At 43.9% G+C, this 17,032-nt stretch overlaps 3 protein-coding genes across 3 annotated transcripts; all 3 read right to left on the bottom strand.

Moving 5' to 3' along the window:
* Positions 1 to 678: 678 nt before the first annotated feature.
* On the bottom strand, positions 679 to 2,876 carry PtA15_5A918 (uncharacterized protein; the record flags this gene model as incomplete). The annotated part of the gene is made up of 7 exons (XM_053169730.1): positions 679 to 1,448; positions 1,530 to 1,812; positions 1,896 to 2,033; positions 2,111 to 2,247; positions 2,365 to 2,454; positions 2,553 to 2,709; positions 2,781 to 2,876. 7 exons carry the CDS (start codon positions 2,874 to 2,876, stop codon positions 679 to 681), a joined length of 1,671 nt encoding a protein of 556 aa, XP_053020898.1.
* Positions 2,877 to 4,002: 1,126 nt separating this feature from the next.
* On the bottom strand, positions 4,003 to 5,305 carry PtA15_5A917 (uncharacterized protein; the record flags this gene model as incomplete). Its single annotated transcript, XM_053169729.1, has 3 exons — positions 4,003 to 4,235; positions 4,328 to 4,955; positions 5,036 to 5,305. 3 exons carry the CDS (start codon positions 5,303 to 5,305, stop codon positions 4,003 to 4,005), a joined length of 1,131 nt encoding a protein of 376 aa, XP_053020897.1.
* Positions 5,306 to 14,706: 9,401 nt separating this feature from the next.
* On the bottom strand, positions 14,707 to 16,502 carry PtA15_5A916 (uncharacterized protein; the record flags this gene model as incomplete). The annotated part of the gene is made up of 2 exons (XM_053169728.1): positions 14,707 to 14,727; positions 16,365 to 16,502. The coding sequence occupies 2 exons, from the start codon at positions 16,500 to 16,502 to the stop codon at positions 14,707 to 14,709; spliced, it is 159 nt and encodes a 52-aa protein (XP_053020896.1).
* Between the last annotated feature and the right edge of the window lie 530 nt (positions 16,503 to 17,032).

Raw genomic sequence — 17,032 nt, 5'->3', positions numbered from 1 at the left:
ACACTTGCCGTTACTGCGCTCAGGCGTTAGCGCTAATAGTAACAACCAGTTGTAACCCCGGGCCCGTATTGTAACGGGCCTGATTTTTTTGGTGTGTTACTTGTGTTACTAGTAGCGTAACGCGTTAACCACCGGTTAACAAGATAAAGAGGGGCAAATGGCCCCCTCTGGATCATATTCAGTCCAATATCTGCCCCTCCGTGTGGGCAGATATCGTAACGGATGTCAAATTTCAAGCATCCTGGGTGTGTGATATTGTAACGCACTTCCGTTACGGTTAACGGTAACGGTAACAAGAGAAAAACCGTTACGATATTGGTACGTTACCAATAACCGTACCGTAACTACCCACCGCTGGTTCCAGGGGGTGTGAAAGCCACAGGGGTTTGGGAATTGCAGGTTGTGAAAGGCAAAAGGGGAATGGGACAGCTCAAAGTGGTTTGATTTTTTCCATGATTGGAAAAGAGATGCAGAAATTCCAATGAAGTTTTGAGACCATCTAATCATATTGAATGGGGAAACAAAAAACAGCCAGGTTTGATAAACTTAAGGGAGTGACGGGGGCAGCAAAAGAAAATGATGAATGGATGAAATATAAATCAAGCAAATCTTGCGGCCAATAAAATAAACTGATTAAGGCTTAGGAATGAAGTGGTGTTCAGATCTTGAGAAAGTTGTTTAATTAGTAGAAGGATGGTCAAGCTGGAATGCATGATGAATGAGTTGTGAGATTGACATCTTGACTTCTGAGTCAATCTGGCTGTGGTTAATGATCTCTCCGGCATCCTTTTGAGCTTCTTTACTTCCAAAGAGTAAGTTCCAGTCTTCAGGCTTATTGCTATGCCAAAACTTGATTATTTCAGATGCTAGTTGAGGAGAAGCCCCATTATATCTTCCACCAGTAATAAAATATCCACGTAAATAACCCCGTAGCTCTTGGTAGTTTATGACTCCATTCAAGCCTTGATCTTTATGAAAAGGCTCGAAATCATCACCAATTTTTTCCAACAAAAAAATATCGTTCCTCAACCATCGTATTAGCTCTCTGGTGTCTTCCATAGGATCCAGCTTGGGATGCTTATTCGCAAGGAGCGCAAAGTTGTAGTGAGTTATATAGGTGAGCAAATATAAGAATGATGAAGCTAGGTTTGGCATGAAAGACACATTCATGCCGACTTCAGAGATAATTTCCATCTCTTGGTTGCTGATTTCATGGTTTGGGTTTAGTGGTGCTTCCCCCACCTGAAGTATCAACCAGGGCAGGCCAAAATCTAATGTTTTTGTTTTGCCCCTTTTAATCTCCAAATCGCGAAGCTGTGCAAAAATCTCTAGTTCGCGTTGAATAAATTCTGGTTCAAGTTTAGCCATTTTCACATGATTAAAATGCCCAATAGTGTCTGCCAAGTGGTTACGTAGGGAAATGGCAGCATATGCAAGACCATTTTTTCCTAAGAATGTATTGCCAGATCGTCAGGTAAACTGATTTTAATTTTTCCAAACAAAACTGCAGTAAGATTTAATTGACTCACCTTGAGGGCCAAGAGGATGAACTGTTGTCACTGGATCGGGCCAGCTCTGAAGTGGAGCTGACCCACATTGAGCTTGAGACTTTGAATGACTCAATGCAGCCGGATTGACCGCTACGTCAGGCACATCAAACCTCTGACTTCCCGTGTATCCCGGGAAAATATCTTTAACATGTTCTCCTGTTTGCTCACGGGGGCTTTGTAATGTGATTGTAGAATCAGGATAACTTCCAAAAGATGGACGGGTAAGCCTTGAAGTCTCAAAGCCCATGACGTGACCTGGGGTCTTTTAAGAATGATCCCGAGTTGGGCGTACTACTATGAGCAAAAAATCAACCTGGGTTCGAAAATTTTGACAAGAGAACCAACCTGGCAATTAGAAAAAGTACTGGAGGATGTTAATCGACTACCTTGATCATGTCGAAAATCCGTAACCAAAGAATGTAAATCTTCTCCAGATGGATGGGTAAGCCTTGAAGTATCAAACCCCATGGCATGACCTGCAGTCTTTTAAGAATAATCGCGATACGGGCGTATTAGTAACAATTCAAGCGGCTTTCGAAAATTTTGACCAGAGAGCTAACCTGGCAAGAAAGAGTGCTGGAGGGTGTTGCCAGTGTTGATTGACTGCCTTGATTTTGTCGAAAGTCCGTTACCAAATAATCTAAATTTTGTCCATGCGGATCTGTCCAAAACTGATGAATCATGTCACTTTCGTCCTCTAGTGATCGTTTTTCGAGGGCGCGAAGGGAAAGTGAGACGTTTTCATTTAACCATTTTAATTTATTAATTTTCTCAAAGAAGCTGCGTGTGCAAGGAAAGCGGTATGTCCACTCACCTAGAAAGTCATCCATTGGAACTGAGGCCAAATCGCAAATTCTTGGCCCTTCGCCTTCAGTTTCAATTGGGTGCACTCTTTCACGCAGACCTGCTCAATTGTGAAAGGACACATCTCATTAGGAAAAATAAGCAGAGTAAGAAAAGATCTGCCTCCAAAGCACAAATTTCTCATCAAAGGTGACGTGCCTTGAAGGTTTTCCTCTTGCTTTGAGGGGAAGACTTCATCGACTCGTCTCATATGGTCGGCTGGATGATCATAGACAATCTTGCGAAGCATCCAGGATCTGTCCGAGTGTGAAGGGCCAATGACACTCCCAAGGAGACCAGAATCATGGTTATCTTGCTAGAGACACGAAGGACGGGTCATCAGGTCTCGTTATCAAAGGAGCAAGAAAAATTCGCATATTAGATCACTTGCGTCAAACATATCCGTATCATGCTGCTCGGCCGATAGAGCGGGATCGCCAAAGGGAGTAACGGGAGCGCAAGGAACAGAGTGAGATGGGGCATTAACCCCAGGAATGTGACGCCATTCAAAGGCAGGCCTGCTAGAGATACCAGCGAAGAAGTGGTAAGCCAGTGGATGTAGAAAGAGAAACCAGCAGGTCGGTTGGCGCATTCTACCTGATGCCTCAATTAAAAAATAAAAAATAAAATGAAAAGGGAGACCAGGTTGTGATGTAGGTGATTGTAAAGAACTGGCGCTCTTGGGCCAGAAGAGAATAGTGGACTTCAAGATTAAACCTTACCTCAAGCTCTCAAGATGTACTCCACCGGTGATTTACTCAGTCCATGAAGTGTGAAACGTGAATCAAGTACAACAGCTTGTCGGTGCAACCGCTTTTGATTCATCAAGGGTAGTGTGCGTTGGCTCTCTGAGACGATCAAGCAATCATGGAAGTTTGTAGGATCGAAACCAACCCTTCGGCTGACCATACTAGTGGTCCATTGCAATCCTCGTTATCAGAGCATAAATATGATGTTTCACTGAGCCGCCCAACCAGGGCCATCCTTATAAGCGTACGTAACAGTATACATTGATAACACCATAACACCATAAAGGGAAGCGGGAACTTGCCCTAACCTACTAAATCCCGGGGGCCGGGACAGGCAGGGACGGCTTCCCGCAGTGGGACCCTGCCCTCCCTCCGCCCGATCGGCCCATCCATGTGTGTCACCTCGGCGCAGTTGTCTGTGCGCGCATGTCTCAAATTATTCGTAACTATTAACATATATAGATGATAGCACGCGTGTAGTGCGCAAGTGCCCGATGTGATAATTGTGTAAGGAAGATCGATCGAGTCAATCAATTAGAAAGCATTTTGCAGCGATTTCTGTTTGAGTTGCCGATCAACTAAACATTGGAAACTGCCATCGAAAATTCCTTGCTTGAGCTACGAGTGAGAAGTACTAGAGTAGCAAAAGAGGACTATTGGGAACAAGAACACAGGTTGTTTTCAGGAGTTAAAGTTGAACAATTACATAGATAAATACATACATAGCTTGAAAAAGCATAAGCAATCAAGGCCACTTGCAGTTTGCTCAAATTTCAATGACAATTATTAATCCTAAAGCCCCCCGAAATTTTGACGGAAAGATCATTCGAGGCAATAGTGGGAGTAACTGTTTTGCGGTCTCAACTGATTTTACCCTTTTGGGCTCTTGCCAAGATAGCCTTACCAACCCTACTTGAATTGTGTCGATTAAGTTGCGCATTAATCCAAGCACCGGTTTCCGCCAGAGGTTCCAATCGTGCCAACAAATTAGCATCATTCCCGAGTTCCGCCTCAAGCCCAAGTGGCGGTGTGAGCACGCCGGTGTGATAGCCGGAGGACTCCAAAGCATAGACCACGTCCTCGGTTGCGATATCTGTTTTGGGCGAAGCCATTTCGAATTTCAGTCGCAATACTTGAACAGAGAAAATGTGACGCAGGACTCAAGCATGTTCATATCTGCTCAACTTCCAGTGGAACCAGGCGAATAAGGGCAACCCCCGATCCCACCGATACTTGAATCCACGGTCTCAACGCCCAGTTCAACAGCTGTCAAAATGTTGGACAGTCCGGTTCCAAAAGTATCGTGGCAGTGTACTCCTAGCCGTCCCAAATCGATACCTGATCGAGCGAGCTGATTGAGACATTTTTCTACTTGACGGGGCACGCCTACACCAATGGTATCAGATATCGCGACTTCGTAACATCCGATCGCAAATAAATCTTGTGTCACAGCCGCTACATTTTTCGGATCAACCTTTCCTTCATACGGACAACCGAAGGCACAGCTGACGTATCCTCGGATCTTTATTCCTCGACTTTGCGCTCGTTCCGCTACCTCGGACATCCTCTGCATGGAGGACGAAATGCTTGAGTTGATGTTTGCCTTGCTGAAACCTTCGGTAGCAGAAGCGAATAGAGCAATTTCATCAACAACTGGAGCCTGATTCGCACTCGAAGGCGAGTTTGATTTTTCAAATGTTTCAAATCCACGAAGGTTAGGGATCAAGCAGCTAAAGCTGACAGTTGTCAACCTTCTAGCGTTTTTCAAACTGGGGTGTGTGATAACGTCGGAGGTAGAGGCCATTTGGGGCACCTGTTGGATAAAAAGGAAAGCCCAGATGATGAAACGTCTGGATCACCTGAACCAGGTAAATTTAAGCCAAGATGACGAACCCACTTGGGAGAGACGAAACTTCCGACTTCGATAGATTGGAGATTGATGCCGATTAGCTTTTCGATTAATGTTACTTTGAGTTCAGTGGGAAGTATCTGAGATTCGTTTTGGAGGCCATCACGGGGGGAGACTTCCATGACTCGAACTGGTCTCCGCGGCTTGCTGGATCTTCTCCCTTGGGCTTCCATCGACATCGTACGGAGTAGGCTTGGCTGACGACCCTTCGCAATCGAGGCAAGGGGGCCTCTTGCTGGCGAGAAAAAGAGCATAGCGAAAGTGACGGTAAATAACACTTTAAACCCAGCCAGATGTCCCCTTAGCCCGATAACCCGTGCGGGATATCCGGCAGACAATCCAGTATATAGGGTAACGGTCCGCGGATTACGTCGGATGCTTGCGATCCGGGGGTCCCAAACCCGCCGATATCCATGTGGATCTCACATTCCTCAAACTATGTATTTAACAACATGACTGAACTTGTGAAGCAAGCCTCTATCAGGAAGGACTTAGAACCTAATTTGCGTAGCAAGAATGAAATTTTGGGGTACTTTGTTATATCCACAGTATGGGTTGCGTAGCAAGAATGAAATTTTGGGGTACTTTGTTATATCCACAGTTTGGGTGTTTTAGATGTTTTAGATGTTTTTTTTTTTTTTGGAGTGGAAGGAATGGGTTGAGATGCCTCAAAATCTCCAGGTTGGACAGCCAGTCTTCAACCTCAGCAAATTTAATCACAAGAAATATTTGTAAGCAAGGAATTATACACTTTCAAAAATTCCTCCCATCAAAATCTAGAATCTAGCCCCTGTAAAACAGGGCAATAGGGTGCAAGTCCCTCCTGCCAAAGATGTCAGGGTTGCTTTCCTGAACAGTAATCTCAACAAGTTAATTTATCTTTGTTTTCCAGCCGGGATGTTGTGTCTTGCAGGTCACTGCCTCAGACTGAAGAAATCCATATATGGTTTGAAACAGGCCCCCCCGCGTTTGGTATACTAAGCTATCAAATTTCTTCCTTTCCATCAACTTTGCCCCTTCAATTGCCAATCATTTATGCTCATTTCTCAAGATCCTGACTGGAAGTGTCTTGCTCACATCTTTTTGGATGACTTAGCCATAATCAGTCATGACATCAAATATTTCAAGAAACTCGTCAAGGCTTAATTTTTAATGGACAACCTTGGTCTGGCATTGTCTCTGCTAGGAATGAAAATCACCAGGCATTCCGATCATCTCATGCTGTCTCAAGAACATCACATTGACAAGATCTTGAAGGAGTATGATCACTCCAAAGCCAGGTTGGTGGTGTGGCAACTTATATGGGGCTAGCGGTGTAGAATGTCCGCTCAAACGCAGCACATGCGGGAATGCAGTGGGGCGGCTGAGAAAATGCTCAGTCTACATATCCAAACAATGGGGATAAGCATGCGTGCTTATGCCTCTGCTATGTAGAATTAGTGGAACCTTGAATGTACTGCTGAGAAAGCACATGGGGGGTTGCAGAACCACGGACCCGTCAGGGGATGAGGGAACCGGGGTTTGAGCCACACTCTGGACAAGCAGACATAGCAGAACAGCCGTAGTAGGACTTTGGCAGATCTCAAGGACGGACTGAGTAGTGCGGACCGGCAGTGAAAGCGGACGGCATCAAAGCAAATGTTGTTGGGGCGGACGCGCCAGGTAGAGACTGGGGTCAGAGGCTAGCTGGAGGGTGTGGGAGAGCAAGCGTTGGAGATGTGCTAAGCTGGGAAGTGATTCATGGGGAGTTTGAATAGTGCAGGAAAGGAAGGAGGTGGGCAATGTTGGCTGGGAGCGGAGTTATGCAAGTGGAGGAACAAGGACCTTTTGGGGGGCTTTTCTCTTCTCTTCATCATGGATCTTACTACCTTACTACAGATCTTACGGTATTATTGTAGTTAGAGACCTTCTTGTGGAGCTTTTGTGTATTGCTAAAACACGGAGAGTTTTTACCACCCAAACACATTCTTACTTCCTTGTGAAGTTTTGCTACCTGCTGACGGAACGGTGTGGTGAGATCAATCAACCATCAACAACGTCAAGATAGTATAGTTTTAAATGATAAAGTACATTATCAATTACATATTAAATATCTTTAGTACAAATCCTTTGCATTAAATCTTTTCTCTTAAATTTCACGTCTTTTTTATCACCCAGAAAACCAGTGATAGTCCACTCAGCAGGAATCAATCACGCCACAGAATAGCACAGTAAATCATCAGTTTCACACTAAGATTCATGCTCATACTAGGCGCACAGCCACTTCAGCCTGTTTTTTTTTCACACATACTTCCCCTCAAAGATTTGCATTCACATGTTGGTAAATCTCATCTAAGATGTGATCATCTTTCCCAAAATAGTCATTTCTTTTCACATTACATTAATTTCTTTTCACACTACATTAATTTCTTTTTCACACCATGTTATCATATTTCACACTACATACATTATTGCACATCACCAAAACCACTCTCAGACCAGTTTTCATCTATAAAAGAAGGCCTTCCTTGCCCCTTCCTGTTTCCTTTTTCCCCATGCTTGCACTAAATAGTAATATTAAGAGATTACTTCCGCATTCATCACACCACTATAGTTTAGTAATGCCTGCATAAATAGTAATATTAAGAAATTACTTCAGCATCCATTACATCATTATAGTATTATAATATTAGAACTTAAATTTAGAACTTGATAATTATAAACATAACTTACTTTTGATAACAAATTTGATCACATCAAATTTATAACATCTCTCATCCCAAGCACAAGATTCCTGGTTCTTAGGGTTTGAAGCAGTCTAAATTAAGAATAATTCATCTGATTTAGCCACACTATAAAATTCTAGTGTACTTTCTTCCAGAGTTTATTTTAGGAAGGCAGCCCTTCAAGCACCTGTAGCCTAAACTTGCTTAGTTTTTGCTATTTCCCTTCCAAGCTCAGATCACGCATTGCGCAGAAGTTCCACAACGGCTGAAGCTTATGCGGACTAGGCAGGTCATATCTGGCTCATTGCAGAGTGCTGAAGAGGTCTGTACGTCGTTGAAACCCAGTGCCAGTTATGGTATTCAAAATTGCATATGTCACTATTTACATAAAATCATAAAACCAATCTTGGCTGGGAGATGTCAGTGTGCATAAAACTTAAAGTGACATCTCCCAGCCAAAATTGCAGTTTATGATTTTATGTAAAAAAATCTTATGCAATTTTGAATACCATAAGTGACCATTCACACCTGGAGTTATCTTAGAAGGAGGTGTAGTGCCTATACTCATCAGGTGACATGCTTTTATCTTGACAGCGGCCACCCCATTTGTTCCTAACACTTGTATCATAGAAAGTGACCGGACCCGCAGGGGGAGTTCGCCTAGGTCCAAGCACGCGAGTGAGGTAGCCCAGGCAGGGCCAAGAGGTTCAGAGCGCGTCCACAGGCATTTAGGTTTGTTACCGGGCCCGTGCTCTCTCCTCGCTTACTTCCCCCGCAAGTATAGCCAGGAGTTCCTCTTGTCCCACGACTCCACTCATCCCGCTCACTCTTTGTAGTCTCTCCGCGGCTCATCGCCGAAGTGCTTTTTCAGTCCTCCCGTCCACCCCAGGTGTAACCCAAACCCCTTCTCCACACCTGCCACGGCAGCCTCTCCTACGCTTTCCTCTCTGCTTCAGGAGGAGAGTCTTTGATCTACTGGGACTCGCCAAGAGGCTCCACCCTAACGGGTCGAGGCACTCCAGAGGCCGAGACAGCCAGGTGAACTCAAAGGCTCTCCGCCGAGACCCGAACACTGACTCTGGTGAAAACCTACTGGCAGGTAGGGACCACAAGAGTCTACAGGAATAATCTTCCTGGATACTAAGACAGCCAGGAGGATTTTCCCGGAAACGTGTGCAGACAACAGACAAACGGAGACGGCTTGGACAGTCACAAAACGGGAAGAGGTCATTCAATTCAAAGCACTTGGCATCAACCTTTGACAGGCTGTTGGCTCCGTTAACTAAATTGCATGTGGAACTTATCTGGAAATATCCTTTGTGGTTTCTCAAATCTCACAACACCTTGAGAAGCCTGGTATAAAACATTGGACAGCTTTGAAGCATCTCTTATTTTATCTTTCTTCAACCAGATTGCTTTCTCTTTGAATTGGTGGGGGAAACAAAAAGCTCAAAGTTTTCTGTGATGTGGACTGGGCCAATCTCTCCAACTCTTATCATTCTTATTCTGGCTATCTTATCACCTGAGGCAACTCAGTCATCTCCTTGAAAACCAAAAAGCAAACCTTGTTCGCAACCTCCACCACTGAGGCCAAGTGTTGATTGCTATACTCCGGAGTTCAAGAGGCATTCTGGCTCAACTATGTCCTACTCAGCTTTTCAGATATCAGTCTACAGCAACAATCAAGCAGCAATCTCACTCCCCAACAATCCCATCACTCATCAACACAGCAAAAACATTGACACCAAGTATCACTTCATTCACAAAGCTGTTGAAAAAGGTTTGGTCAATCCTACCTACATCTCCACCGCAACTATGCCAGCAGACAGTCTCACCAAATTGCTTGCCAAGGTCAAACATCTTTCCATGATCAAATCTCAAGATGAAGCTCATGGCTGTTCAAGGCTAGAACAGGAGGGAGGATATTGAGTGTGTAGTATAGTCATAAATGCTTGTAGTAATAGTCACATATTTTTCCGCAGCACATGTTCTGTTGTACCCTAAGTTGCCTAGTTACATAAATACTCTATCATGTTTCACTTGACCCGTATGTTTAACGTTTCAAAATTGTTCAACCAACTCACTGTGCTTGTTTGACTCTCTGCCTTAGGTCAGTTTTATCTCCTCTCACTGCTTGTTTGACTCTCCGCCTTAGGTTGGTTTTCTCTCTTCTCACTGTTGCTCTGTTTCCATTTCCCATATCTGCTCATCTTCTTCAGGTTTGTTGTGTGTCCCTTAGCCCAACTCTATCTCTAGCTTGTGATCTAACGTGCCCACTCCTCTCTAGATTCCAGTTCTGTGCATAGCCTTGAGATACAAACCAAGCCTAGAATCCCACTTCATCAACAAAGTAAGAAATAATATGCTTCTGCAGCTCTGTTGTCTTCAAATCAAACATACAATCAAGCTCTCTCAACAGAAAGAACAACCAAAAACATGTCACATCCCCTCCCCATGATTCCTCACAATAGTCACATAAATTGCTTTAAAAGAGGCCACACTATCATTCAATCTTGGCCGGGAACGGAAAAAAATTTCTCAAACTTATCCCTGATGCAAAGCTTCACCAACGTTGACCAAGCCTAGCACCAAAATTGATAATAACCCCTTTCAAGGTCAAGGTGTCACACAATTTCCCACAGGTGAAATCAAATTTATTACAAAGAAACAAACAAATGCAAGATGGCTACCTGGACCCATTTGGTGGACCCTAATTTCAAGACACCAATGGCTCCTTTTACAGTGATGATTCACTCTGTCCCAACCAAATTTGATACAAAGAAAAAAAATCACCTAGAAAAATTCTGTGCTCACAACAATATCCCATAAAACATGATAGAAAAAACCTGTTGGCTTGGGCAAACTCAAAAGAATGGCAAGAAACATGTTACTCTCCCAATAAATGTGAAAGATAAACAACTTGCTAGAGAAATTGAACCAGGTTGTCTCATCATCAATGGCATTCCACCCAAAGCAGAAAAATAAACTCCTGGCCCTCCTCAATGTTTCAACTGTTTAGAATTGGGGCACCCAGCTTCACCAGGGGAGATTTTGACGCACTCTCCAGAGAGTGCCATACTGTACCCTTTTTCTGTAACTGTGCTGGATGCCTTTGATGAAAGTAGTGTAAGAATTTGTCAGCCTCCGTGATGCCAAGGACTACTCCTTCTAGCTACACGTGGTGCAAAACTAGTACAAAAGAGTATAAAACTCTGGGACAAAAGTCCAAGTGATAATTCCAATGATATATTGGTAATTATGGCGTAAAAATATATAAGAAAAATGGCGTAATTATATTAATAAACTTAATATAATTATATAAAGAGGGGCCTGATAAAATCAGGGGTGTTTAATCCCTCAAAAGTACACACTGGGGCCTGTGAACAGGGGTGGTTTAAATCCCAGTAAGGAATGGTGGAGAATCTCAAGAGAAGGGGTTTAGACTTACTAGTAAAAAGCCCTTCAAGTCTTGAGGTTCTTCAGGGTAGAAACTGGGCAGTTGAAAGCGCTTGAAGAGGTTGATTCTGAAGGCTGGATGGACACTGGGCAGTTTCTGGCGAAATAATGAGGCTAAAAATAACTACTAAAGGTCTTACCAGGCTGGAAACAGGCTATTGAGCACATGTTGAAGGCGGGTAAAATATAATAGTGTAAATAAGCATGAGGAAAGGGCTTTTTGGGCGGACAGAGGGCTCTTTAAATACCTTTTGCAGCCCTCTGGGGCGCGCAGGGGAGCCTCAGGGGCACTGGCCAACTTGTGGGCTGCTGCAAACAGGTTTTTTGCCGTGTTGATGGCGCCATAGAGGCTTGAAACCCTTTGGGGGTGTGCCAAGGGAGACTAAATCAGTATTTTGATACCACAGTTCAACCTTGCTACATGTGTGGTACAGAAGGGGCTGAGACATGTGGCCATTTGTTCCAGAATGGGCCACAGTATTTACCAATCCAGTGTACTGTACATGTACTAGTCCCTCTGCTGTGTCAGGAATATTCTGTTTACATCCATGTGACATCATTACATATGTACAGCTTATGTAATGTGTGTAGTGTTTCACGTGGAGGGGCAGACTTGATGTCATTACTTCCCTGGTGGTCGTGCTGTAATGTACAGGTAGCCCTTTTGGGGTTTCATTCATGTTTGGAGCTCTGTGCCGTCTTTGGGTGTAGTGCGCAGCAAGCGGGTTTAGATTTAACTCAACCTAAGTTGGGCTATCTTCTAAACTAAACATAACACCTCAGTTTCGTCACTGAAACTGGGGTAAAAGCATATATGGTTATGTTTATAAGCATACAGGTGCATAGCATATATGGTTATGTTTATAAGCATACAGGTGCATTCACACGGGACGTGGTGCACCTGTTAAACTTTTTGAAGTCAATTTACACAAGGAAGGAATCACAATTAAGGGTACCTTGAAGTGAGGTACCCTAGGTCAAATTAGGCTTAGATTCAGAATATGGAATAATATTCCAGGTTTTATATGTCTAATTATAAGTAATAGCAGTACTAGTGTATCTTTCTTACGTAATAATATTTCATGTTTGCTTTTGATATTATGTCATGGTGGCTCTGACATAGTAGCCAGCTGACAGAATTAATGAAAAATTCTGGAACTAATCCACAAATGATCTGAAACTGATCCTGGATTCATGCACAAACCATCCAGAAGTCATGCAGAAGTCAACTGGAACACAACTGGAATGCGGTTGAAACCACCAAGACACAATGGCCACAATCAAAGCATAATTCAATTTGAAGTGTTTGGTAATCAAGATGAATCATTGGGGTTCAATTCATATTATTTATATGCGCATGAAGGTGGTAATTTCTCTCACTTTGCTAATGTAACTGTCATGTGCGCATGTTTAAGTTTGTTACAAATCACAGGTTGAGCCTCCCGCAGATCAACAACATACAAATCCCTGTTAGAATGATGTGAAAGGCCCATCTGAATTGGCATATTTCCCTAAAGAAGGCCGGTATCATCTAGAATTGAGCCAAAAAAAGATGAAAGTAGGATGAAAATATGAATAAAGGCAAGCTTGGAGGTGTGTGGTCCCAGATTTCAGATAGAAATCCTGGCTTCTTAAATATATAAGCTTGTGAGTTGTTTTTGTGTTTTTTTGTTTTCCAATGTCTCCATGCACATGCATGTGAGTTTTTTTTTCACTTTGCCAATGTCACCTTCGTGTACGCGCGTACATTAGGGTGACAGATCACTGGAGGCGCCTTTCACAGCTCCATTACAAGTAAAAACTGGTCAGAAAGCCATGAAAGCCCCTGCAGGTCACATTTACGTTGGTTGGAACCCCTTTGACAGAGAAATTGATCAACAGAAATTCACCATAAATGAGTAAGAATGGGGCATTGATTAACTATGATTTCATGACAGATTGTAATTAAGTTATACTTAGAAAATTATATGGTTCTATACAACATTGCACAAGGTCCTGTGATAATTCCACATCACTTCTGACACACTTCCCATTGACTTCTGAATAATTTATCAATCATTTACTGATCCACATCTGACTCACATCAGACCCAGAACAACATAAAATTAGACTCTGGCACTCTCTGGAGAGTGCGTCAAAGTCTCCCCTGGTGCTTATTACTGTAACTTTAAGACACCTCCAATTTTCACCAGATGTGGAGGTAAGAACAACTCCAAATATTGCCACATTGATAAACCAAGTGGTGCCTGTTTCTGATGCATCAAATTAGAACAGTCTAAGAAAAAATTCACCAGTCCAACTAGAGATGGCCATTGGCACCCGCTGGCGGGTACCTGCCACTCTTTAGCAGGTAGCTATTTGCCCCTACAGGCAACCATGGCGGGTGCAAAGCTACATGCTTGACTTTTTACCAAAATTGAACACCCTAAGCCTGCTGGCTGGCACTTCCCAGGGCATAAAGGACCTGTTGAAGAGTGGCGGGTACCAATGGCCATCTCTAAGTCCAACCAATAAAAATTATATCCACTCTCCCTTTAGTATTTTATGCCCCATAAAAAAACTGAAGTTAAAAAAATACAAAAGCCACTTGCACCTGGGTACCTGCTGCGGGTGCGGGTACTACCCTGGAATTTCACTCATGTCAGATACCCGCACCAGCCAAGGCGGGTACCCGGGTGCCAAGTGCGAGGTACCCGGGTGCAGGTGGCGGGTACCCACTGTTAAGGATGATCATCGGCACCCGGGTACCGCTAGCGGTACCAGAGTACCGGGTGTTTTTTGGGCCAAAATGGGCACCCGGCACCGCACCCGGCACCGCCCAGCTGGTGACGGCGGTACTTACCGCCGGTACCAGCGGTACCAGAAGGATCTGAGGTGGTGAGTGCAATTGGATATGTATGCAAACAACGGACCTGTGACAAGTCTGAAACAGTGTCACAGGACCTCTGTCTGTTTGCACGCAAACGGACAGGACAAAACATTGGCGCCCTGTCCGTTTGCACGCAAACAGACAGGAAAAAACATCCGCTCTGTCCTGTCTGTTTGCACGCAAACGGACATTTGGCTGGAGAAATGTGGTTGGATGACCCAGACGCAGATGATGGTGACAATTTTCGGCGCTTCTTGTGTTTGGGTGCCATGACGAACTGTATCAGATGGCCGCGAGGAGGATTGAGGGAACTGGTTGGCGGCACCGGAACTATCAAAGAATCTCAGACCCGGGGCGGGTACCCTGCTTTGCAGCACCGCAGTTAGTAAAACTGCGGCGCATTTGATGCCCTGGAAATCTAAATGTGCTGGGCGGGTACCCGGGTACCCGCCCTCTTTTTCTCTACAAAACCAGACACCCGCACCCGCACCTGCCACCCGCCAGCGGGTACTAGGCATGTAAACGGGTACCCATGGCCATCCCTACACTTGATCCTGCCCCATCAATTTTTTTATTCCAATTTTTCTTTTTGTCTTTTTGCTTTCATCAAATTTTGCAAGGATAGTTACTCTTCAGCATACAGCAGCTAGTTAAAGAAAGTTTAGTTAGATCTACGGGATGATTTGATATTGGAAAACTGTTTTAGATGGTGATAGGTTTAACAGGATTGTAGTAGATTTCATTAGATTATAGCTGTGTGATATGTGAAATCAATAACACTTTAAAAAAAAAATTGTCTGTCCACTCCCAGCATGTGCTCTGAGTTGGAAGCATCTCTAACAACACCTCCCACATAAAAATCATCACACAAAATCTTTAAATTTCACTTTCACAAAGTTCAAACTCAATTTGAAATAAAGTGAAAATTCAAACACCCTTACCTGCATAAACTTTAAAAAATTCCTGCACAAGCAAGCTCTTCAGTGATGCCTCATCTGTAAAGGCTTTGCTGAGAACTTTACAAGTTCTCACCTGCCACCATGAAACAATTGATGTGAATAGGTGTCAGGTGACATTCAGTAAAATATGAGGGAATTCTAGTGGTACTCCAGCATTACTCCCCTTGAATAAAAATAGCCCCTTTGTCATCATCGGGGGGTTCTACCACTTTTCCATAAGTGTATGGTTGGGATAAAGGCTGGAGTTAGCTTCATGTCACCTACCACCCAGTCCCCTCAGGTTTTTCATGGTGTGCCAAGGTGGAAAAATCCAGGCCTGGGCCCAACAGGGGGCTTCACAATAAGGATTCCTGCTTCCTGCAGCACTAAATTTCTTTAATCGCGGGTGACATACATACTTGCTTAAAAAATTGGCATGAAGTCCCACGAGAAATTGCCCGGAGCATCCTCAAAACAACACTCGCAAGCACTCAAACTCCTTCCCAGGTTTCCTTATTGCAAAACCCCCTAATCATTGGGTGCCATTGGCACGAGTCGGAGAAACGACGCCCCTAAAAGTCACCTTGGGCGCGGCCGGCTAGCCAATTGTGGCGCCTCGGGGAGTCGGGACCCTTTGAGTCATGCTGGCGCCCTGTACCGTCAAAGTGGCGCCTGGACGGCAATTGACCCGGCTGTGTAACAGCTGGGCGCAATAGACAAAATCAGTGCAAAACCAGCAGCAAAAAGTGGACGGTGTAAATAATTGGTTCTAAGAAGAAAAGCTCGTCATCATGAGTCGTGACGAACAAGGCTTGGTTAATATATGCGACGATGTGTCCTACACTTTTGTAGGAGCCGAACAAAACCCATTCATAATGTATTTAACCAGGAAGCCACTTGTGTGGTCATCCCTGCGGCAACTAGTGTTTGTTGCGCGTCTACAAGTACTTAACCAGGCCTCCTTCTCCGTTCCGAGATGCCTGTAGCCCCCCTCCTCTGCAAGTTACCCACCAAATTCCAAAAGCAGCTTTGATTTACCAATGCAACTGTCAGTTATCATCCATGCTTTCCTAGTCTTGTTACGCGTTGATGGCTCTCCGTCCCCTACGCATGCATTAGGGGGGTTCACAATTGAATTTTACTAAACTTTGGAGCCAAATTTAAGGCCTTTATGAACAACATTTTGAAATCTTGTGAAAATGCACAGCAGCAGGTGGTACTGATGAATCAGTGCAATTTATCAATTTTTTAAAAAAATGTTCATAACCACCTTAAAATGTGTCCTAAAGTTTTGTAAATTTCAATTGTGAACCCCCTATTATCACCTCGTGGATCCTCGACCCACCCAGTCGGCCGTCACGGCAGTGCAGGCTCTCGCTACTTTGAAGGCCCCATTGGCAATTCTGAGCCAGACCCCGGGCCCGATGATCCACGAGAAGACTGGTGTCGCGCCAAAGATCGGGCTCGTCATTGCAGGCCGCATTGCCCCTAAAAACGCTAAGCAATTTTTTTAAACTGTCTAGGTAAGTTGCACTTTCTTGCTCCGAGATGACGGGTCCCAAACTGACACTCCACTTTGCTGTGTTCCCGTTCAATGCTGCACAGTTTGAGAACACCATTCACAAGATGAAAACTCCTCTATGCGCTTTTTGGATTCGAAAATACCTTCCACACTAGATTCAACTCATCCCGATTCCAAATTTTGCTTAGGCCAGGTGTGAATCTGTCAATCTCTACATAGCAGAATCTAGTTTGCATACCTCATCACACACCTGCTTCTTCATTTCAAACTGGGTTTTTTTATTGTAATCTTAAAATGATTATTAGTGGATCTCTTGACCCTAGATGTACATGGCAAAAGTGGACATCTCATTTTATCCAACAGTAGTTCTCTTTATCCTGGTTTATCTTACAAAAAAATTAAGCAAACTCTTGTTGCATTATGAATCCTCTATTTTGGTTGGAATTGAATTTGGTGGAAGCCAAATCCAATCCAAGAACATTTAGATTGGT

Source organism: Puccinia triticina, chromosome 5A (genome assembly GCF_026914185.1).
Source record: "Puccinia triticina chromosome 5A, complete sequence".
Lineage (NCBI taxonomy): Eukaryota > Fungi > Basidiomycota > Pucciniomycetes > Pucciniales > Pucciniaceae > Puccinia > Puccinia triticina.
The sequence above is the reverse complement of the archived record's forward strand: the minus strand, read 5'-3'. Positions and strand labels throughout refer to the sequence as shown.